The 8,116-nt window shown below is 37.4% G+C and overlaps 1 protein-coding gene across 1 annotated transcript; it reads left to right on the top strand.

Annotated features, from left to right (window-relative positions):
- The first annotated feature begins 2,425 nt into the window (after nucleotides 1-2,425).
- On the top strand, nucleotides 2,426-3,684 carry LOC126474250 (longitudinals lacking protein, isoforms N/O/W/X/Y-like). Its single transcript, XM_050101714.1, has 4 exons — nucleotides 2,426-2,435; nucleotides 2,479-2,733; nucleotides 3,295-3,516; nucleotides 3,614-3,684. The coding sequence occupies exons 1-4, from the start codon at nucleotides 2,426-2,428 to the stop codon at nucleotides 3,682-3,684; spliced, it is 558 nt and encodes a 185-aa protein (XP_049957671.1).
- Nucleotides 3,685-8,116: the final 4,432 nt, after the last annotated feature.

Raw genomic sequence — 8,116 nt, 5'->3', positions numbered from 1 at the left:
ACATGAACAACACTAAATCACTCTGGTTGGCATTGTATCTGTCACACAGAATTGCAACTATGGGGGTTGTAGCTTTAATAGTGGCAACTATTTATTTACAGCTCGTAAAAAATAGATACGTGTTTCAAAGTTTTACTGACCTTCCAAGTTGTCACAAGCATTGTGTATAACCCGTTACCAGCAATGTGGAAGTTGTAGGATACTCTTAGCAGTGCCAGTTGTGTTGACAGTTTGAGCAACACAGTTTATTGCTCAACAAATTTGTAGCAGTTCTGAAGCGAATGCCCTGAAGTGTTTCCTTCAGTTTAGAAATTGAGTTGAACTCATGAGAGCTTAAGTCAGGGTAATGCAGTAGGTGGTACAGCACTTAGCAGCCCCATCAGTCAAACAAATCAGTAACAGCCTGCACTGTACGTGCTTGAGCATTGTCCTGCAAAATGATGGTCAGGTCCTGCAGAAAGTGTCATCACTTCTGTCTCTTTGCTGTTCATTTTTGGAACACAACCTGCGACCAGCTTGGAGACAGAAGTGATGACTTTTTCTGCAGGACCTGACTATCATTTTGCAGGACAATGCTCAAGTACATACAGTGCAGGCTGTTACTGATTTGTTTGACTGATGGGGCTGCTAAGTGCTATAACACCTACTGCACTCCCCTGACTTAAGCCCTCGTGAGTTCAACTCGATTTCTAAACTGAAGAAAACACTTCATGGCATTTGTTTCAGAACAGCTACAAATTCGTCGGGCAATAGACCACGTTGAAGGTCAGTAAAACTTTGAAACATGTATCTATTTTGTAAGAGCTGTAAATAAATAGTTGCCACTATTAAAATTCCAACCTCGTATAATCATTTACATACCCACCAATGGTGTGCACGTATATGAAGCTACATTAACATCCAATCATGTCTCTTGAGTGCTTCACTTTTTTTTGTCAGGCAGTGTATAATTTGCATCAGATTTCATACATGACATTTACCAGTGGGTGCAAGAATGTATATCTGATTCATCTCTACAGTCAATTGATTCAGATGGAACTTGTCACAAGTTAAGGACATAGTTCAAGATCAAAAAATAATTGTGTAATTGATTTTAATGCAAACTTTTTAATGACTGTTCACTGAGGTCTATACCTGTGAGATGCAGTTGGATTTTAATTGAAGTCACAATTTCATTTTTCATTAGTGGCTGCTCTTTCTTATTAACTATATGATTGCCGTTTTCATAATTTTATAATAAAATTCCTAGATAACTTGTTTTTATCAATGTTTCTGTAAAATATGTATTGTCCAAAGTTTTTAAATTTAGTGCTATGCCCATAAGTTCTTGGGCATAATTTCTTGCTGTGCTGTGTTAAGAAGCTCACTGTGCAACATGCACAATTTTTTCTCTTCCAATTCTGTTATATATATCTCACTGTATCCCATAGCAATGATTGTGTGTGTGTGTGTGTGTGTGTGTGTGTAAGCATAAGCATATCAAGTGTAGTTAAACTACTTTAAATATGCAGTTTGATGGTCCATTACAACGTTTATTTGCTAAATTCAGTGTTTAAATTTAATCTTTTGGTTAGTGACAGTCAGTTTCATATGAATTGTCTTAAGAAGCGTGGGAATTTATTTGGTTTTAGCAGAAATATTTGCATCCAAATTGAGTATTTCTTATTTATCAGTTATAATAACAACATAATTTTAAAGAGAGTGCAGTGTAATCATACATTTCATTTTCCAATCTTTCATGAATACCTTAACTGCAAAACATATTGTAGACTAAACTACTGCAGTTTTATTGGGAGACTGCTACAGGTGCTTCATTTTACATCCTTTGTATCTCTGTGTTGAAAGTTGTGAACAAGTTCTTCTAAAGTTGAGAAAGATTCATTAATTTTGTCAAATTATTCAAAATAGCTGGTTTCACAACTAGTTTTAGAAAGGATCATAATTTTGCAAGAAATATCATTTAAGGCACAAAAGCTTAATGAATAATCTTCATAAATGAGGAATGAGGACTGTATAAAATCTTTTTAAAACTGGTTCTGCCATTTTTAAAGCAGCAAAGCTATGAAATTAAGTAAGTTTCATTTTTATTACTGAGTCCAAGTATTAATTTGTTTCTAGCTTTACCATAAACCATAGACACATTATTGCACATATTTCACTGACATTAAAAATTGCTTATTGTTTGAATTTACATTCATTTGGCCCAAAAAGAGTTCATATTATTATTAATCATCTGCTCATTTATTGTTTTTTTGCAGTGGCTTTTGCACTTTATTTCTGTATTTTTCACAAGATTGATATCCTTCATTGTCACAAATGTGCTTAGTATATATATTTATAGGGAAATCAGAATAAAAACAAAAAGGTTAAGCTTTTGAGATAATGTTGGTTCTGGGTCTTTAGTTATACTGTGATAGTTTGCAGAATGTGGGGAGGTATGACCCTTGAATTACATTGTCAACTTCTGTCTGATTCCAGTGTTCTGGCCAGAAGAAACTCAGTTTACATCCACTGAAGATTGTGAGTTTGGCATGAACAATGTACCTGCTGACAGTCAGAGAGCAGATTCTCTTTTCAGATGTATTGTGTGTGGGAAGACTTACAAGTTGCAGAGTTCTCTAGCTAGACATATTAAGTATGAATGTGGAAAACCACAGCAGTTTCAATGCCCATACTGTGACCATAAATGCCATCTCAAGAGCAATCTGAATAGGCATATACGGCATCTACATTGTATATTTTACAAATAATAGAATACAGCTCTGTAAAATATTCATATTACCTTTGGGTATGAATGTTCTACCTCACTTCATTTGAAAATTTACTTGTGTTATGAAAGCGTATCAGGTTCCCTCAAAATGTTGGCTCGCTACATAATTTTTTGCGAATGTTTTGATGTGGTAATGTTGATAATTATTTGAGAAATTAAATGGTAATTCCATTTTTTCTGTCAGATAAGAATTATTAATAACCGATGTATATTCTGCTACTTAAGATTATTTATTAGTTTGCTTAGGAGTTTAGGTCAGAGGAGAAGCAATTACTTCAGTTCCTTACCAATTTTTTTAAATTTTTGTCTACAATCTTACACACATTATTTTGAAATTTGATTTCATGATATTGATTTCTTTCATTGTCAAAAGAGGAGAGAAGTCAGGAGGGGGGGGGGGGGGGGGAGGGGAACTGATCTTTGAAGGTAAAATCAGTCATGGCTACTTTGTTATGCCTTGAGTGTTTCAGATTGCCTCGTTTTGTAGAATATGCATTACAGTATGAACTTCTGTCTGATTCCAGTGTACTGGCCAGAACGGACTCAGATCTTGACAACTGAAGATTGTGAGTCTGGCATGGATGGTGTACAACCTTACACAGTGAGAGCAGAGTCTCATTGGAGGTGTTTTGTATGCTACAAGACTTACAAGTTGCAGAGTTCTCTGACTAGGCATATGAAGTATGAATGTGGAAAACCACAGCGGTTTCAGTGCCCTTATTGCAACAAAAAAACTCATCTTAAGAGTAATTTGAAAAAGCATGTAAGAAGTCAACATCAGTCATTTTTCACTTTGTAAAAACGAAAATCATCATTATGTCCTCATTTTACAATTTTCATGAGTGGCTGAATCATGGAAGAAAATTCATTTGGTTTGTAGCAGTTTTCTGGGTACAATTGTTGTTACCGATTGAATGACTATGTAGGGTGTCCCAGGAGGAATGGTCAGTATTCATTGATATGAAAGGAACGATATCCAATGCAAAAACGTTTAGTAAACATAGTGCCTAAGATACGTGCTTTAAGGAATGTTAAGAATTATGAGCACTTCTTTATCTTCTGTACTGTGAAATAAATCTCTTCTACTGCAAGCTCTTTGCTTTCCATTTTGTGGGAGGTGATAATATGGACCAAAAGAAGAAAAAATCACCTGGTAAACATGGACTCTAAAAAGCATACCTTAAGAGCTATTAGCACTTGTTCAGTAGAGAAGATGTGTCGTAGTACCACAGATTTATTTTATTTAGTGTATGGCATTATGTATGAATAGCAACCACCAATTGTAGATTACATAACTTTACAAAATTTTACAAAAATATATCAATTTCATATTTTATAATTAAAAAAATAAGTCTATAAATTAACATCTTACTTTGTCAATCCATTCAAGGGCTGCCTCTGTCACTTCAAAGAAATCTTCCAAGTTCCCATGGGAGGCTCTTCTGCTACAGCTCGTTACAATGTGATGGATCATCTAGTGTTCATTTCCAGTGTCACATTGAGAAGACTTCCCCATTGGTAGAGGTTTTCAGCACAGATGCCGTGGCCTGTGCAGATCCCATTAATTGTTTTCCATGCACATCATGTTAATTCCATACCGGCTGGTCTTGTGTCAGGTCTTTGGAGGGTCTGATGTTCTTCATGGGAAATAGTGTTCCACATTTCTGTCCACTTTTTATTGATACTGAAAGTAGCTGCCTCCAGCGATTCTGCCAATAGGACAGATGGTTGACTGGATTTTAATCGGTTCATTTGGAGTGCAGGAACATCGGAGTGCATTGGTAGCTCAGAGATTTTAAGTTATTTTTGGTATTCTTTGAGGTGGGCGTTCTGTCTTCAGAGGTCTGGTGGCGCAATGTTGCTTACAGTTGGTAACTAGTATAGAGGAGCAGATTTGATGCAGCCTGTTATTGTCTTCATTGCTGCATTTAGCTCTATGTCAGTTTTTCTCCCATGTGTGCTATTAAGCCATACTGGGTCACAGTATTGAGCAGCAGGATAAACCAGCCCTAAGGCAGCGCATTGCAGTCTCATAGCTCGTGCACCCCATGAGGTACCACTCCGGTTCTGTATGATGTTATTGCATGATCTTAGCTTTGCTGTGGTGTTTTCTACGTGCTTCCTGTAAGAGAGGGTTCTATCAAGAGTCACTTCTAGATATTTTGGAGAGTCTTGGTTGTGAAGGGTTTGACCATTAAAGGTGACATTCAACTTCGCATTGGCCATTCTGTTGCTAAAGTGAAAGCAGTTTTGGATTTGATATCAGCCTCCACTTTTTAAAGTGCTCATCTATTGTGCTTAGATCTGCGAACAGGATCTCCTCACCAGCTTCAAGAGTTCTCTATTGGGTGGCAAGGGCCAGATCATCTGCTTAGATGAACTTCCTTGACTCTGTTTCAGGGAGGTCAGCTGTATACAAGTTGGACAGGATTGGTGCCAAAACTGAGCCCTGAGGAAGACCATTATCAAGTTTCTTCTGTCTGCTTAGCTGGTTGCCAAGGACTGCTTGGTAGTATCTCTCAGATAGCATGTTTTTTGTGAGCCTGATTTTGGTTTGGAAGTGTATAACACTGGCAAGTTTGTACAAGAGTCCTTGTCTCCATACTGTATCATAAGCAGCTGTAAGATGAATAAAAGCCACTGATGTTTTAAGGCAACATTGGAATCCAGCTTCTATGTGTGTAGTTAAGCTGAGCACTTGGTCTGTGCAGCTTCTGTTAGGTCTGAATCCTGCCTGTTCAATGGGAATAACTTCATGGATCTTTGGACCGCTTTGGATGAGGACAACTCTTTCCAAAAGCTTGTAGGAGCAGCTCGGGAGGGCTATTGACCAATAGCTAGCAGCTTTGTTCTCTGGTTTACCTGGCTTCAACATAACTATGATTTTTGTTCTTTTGAAGGCTTTTGGAATATTCCCTGATAGCAGAATATTGGTGAAAAAACTTGCAAGCCATTTACGAGTCCTGTTTCCACACTTGATGAGGAACTCTGGGTGTATCCCATCAAATCCTGTAGCTTTGCCTTTTTTTCATTTCTTTGATTGCTGCAGTGATCTCCTCTACAATGAAGTCTCTGGAGTACTCTGATTTGTTGGGTGCCTTCTGCTTCCGGTTTCTAAGCTTTTTCTTAACCATTCTTGTGTGTGGCTTATGTGGGGGTACTTTTATTCTATTTTAAATCTGGTCTGGTGTTACTTCAGAATCTTTTTGGGTGGGTGGTCGACTTCCTCCCAGTTTTCTCAAGAGGCTCAACGCCTCTCTGCTTGACCTCTTAAAATCCAGACTTTCTGTTTTTTGCTCCCAGCACCCTTTAGGAGCTTTATCAAGTTATTTTAGGAGTTCCATAGCAGTTCCACTGTCGTTGGTTGTTAAATAGGACTGATACAGTTCTTTGCAGTCATTACTCAAGCCTGGGATATATTCTCTCCAGAATCCTCTAGGCATGCTTTTTGTTAAAACTGCTCCAACGAATCTTTCATAATTTTCACTTAATGGGGGATCCATCTGATCACTTTATCAAGTTCTTTGGAAAATTTAGTCCAGTCTGCTTTTCTGAAGTTCCATCTTGCCCTAGGCATTGATCTGATCACAGGAATTTGAATTCCTACATCTACAATTACTGGCCAGTGTTGGCTTTTTGGGAAACCTCCAAGGACTGTCCTCACTGTATGTAAAGGATGTCCCTGGGAGTCCTGTGTTACAAAACATAAGTCAGCATTGGAATCCTTGTTCCAGGCTGCAGATTTAAATGTTCCCTTGTCCTTTGAGTCAAAAACTAAGCTAAGATTGTTATGTTCAGCCTAGTTTGCAAGGTCCTCACTATTTCCATCTGTTATGTTCAGCCTAGTTTGCAAGGTCCTCACTATTTTCATCAGTATCGCTGTATTTCCAGTTGCTGTGATGGCTGTTGAAGTCACCAGTTTATGTACTTGAATGCAAGGAAATAGGAAGAACATGAGCTGGCCAGTTATCTGCTGGAGGCTTGTAGACTTTTGTTAAAGCAACATCTTCAATTTTAACAGTGACAGTCTCAATATTTTGCATGAGTTTGCAGATATCAGATGTGCATTTTCATTGCTACTGCATATAGGTAGCACAGCAGCAGATCTGGTGGTATGTAGCTCCCAGGACTTCATAGCTACACGTCCTCTTGAATACAGTCTTTGCTCGTTATCTCTATGAGTTTTTTGAATGACTGCCACAGCTACATTGTTTTCAAGTAGCATACAAGAGAAATGATGTGATTTAGATCAGCTGAGCCCTTCAACACTGAGCTGTATAATTCGAATGTTATGGCTCAGATGTCTGGTTGGTTCGTTCTGAGATGAACCATTGTGAAGTAGTTTCACGTTCATGTTTAAGCCAGGAGATCTGTCGTAGATAAGTCTGGCTGCCAGCTCTGATACTCATTTAGCAGCACCCAGGGCATATGTGCAGTTTAGATTACAAAAGATGAACAATTGCTAATAGCTCTTAAGGTATGCACTTTAGAGCCCATTTTCACTAGACCTTTTTGCTTCTGATAATCTGTCCTATCATATCCATGAATAATGTCTATCCCTCCTGGAATACCTTGTATTGAACTAATATAAATATTTGAAATCAGTACAATGAAAGACCAGTCAAAGCTACAAATTTCACTTTCTTTATTCACTCAGTGACTAGTTTCAGGCCAAGACCTATTTTCAAACCATCATAATCAAAATAGTATTTAAAAAATGGAAAAACCATGTCACAAATGTGCAGACAAACAGTTACAGCACATGCAGATAAGCTGCAGGAAGTTCATGATAATGGAAATGAGGGGAAGACAACCACTTACCTGTTGAGGACTCATGTGTGGCACTCAGAAACACAACTGAAAACAGTTAACACTTACTTTTGAGCTCTTGCTCTATTTCTAGGAAGAGCACACACATTCAGTCACACAGTTTCTGGTAAGTTTTTCTGTGCACCAAGGTAAGTGGTTGCCTTTCTCTTATCTTAAATAATTTGAAATTATGGTCACTGTTGAAATTTTATTACATTCAATTGATTATAATATTCATTTTCATTAAAATTACACAAATTATGAAAAGTCAAAGATATAGTCTGTGATTGCACTATAGCAATGTATCAGCAAAATTATTGATTTTTGTGCATATAATAGAAAAGAATAAATTTGCTGTTTCCCTAAAAAACCTGGCACACATTTATATTTTAAAAGCTCTTACCAGTGGGTATATACAGTGTTTCACATGTCCAGCATTAAATTATATACCTGCAAGGTTAATTGCTCGCTGAATATAGTTTGTATTGTCTTGTGACAGATATTTGTCACTCACATGAGCATGACATTTACTGCAGT

The sequence above is a fragment of the Schistocerca serialis genome, chromosome 4, assembly GCF_023864345.2.
Source record: "Schistocerca serialis cubense isolate TAMUIC-IGC-003099 chromosome 4, iqSchSeri2.2, whole genome shotgun sequence".
Taxonomy (NCBI): Eukaryota; Metazoa; Arthropoda; class Insecta; order Orthoptera; family Acrididae; genus Schistocerca; species Schistocerca serialis.
Note: the sequence above shows the minus strand (reverse complement) of the source record. Positions and strands in the feature narration are given on the sequence as shown.

Coding starts and splice junctions, on each gene's coding strand:
- LOC126474250 (XM_050101714.1), top strand. Junction 2,734..3,294: donor GCATATACGGCATCTACATT/GTATATTTTACA, acceptor GTCTGATTCCAG/TGTACTGGCCAGAACGGACT. Junction 3,517..3,613: donor CAAAAAAACTCATCTTAAGA/GTAATTTGAAAA, acceptor AATTTTCATGAG/TGGCTGAATCATGGAAGAAA.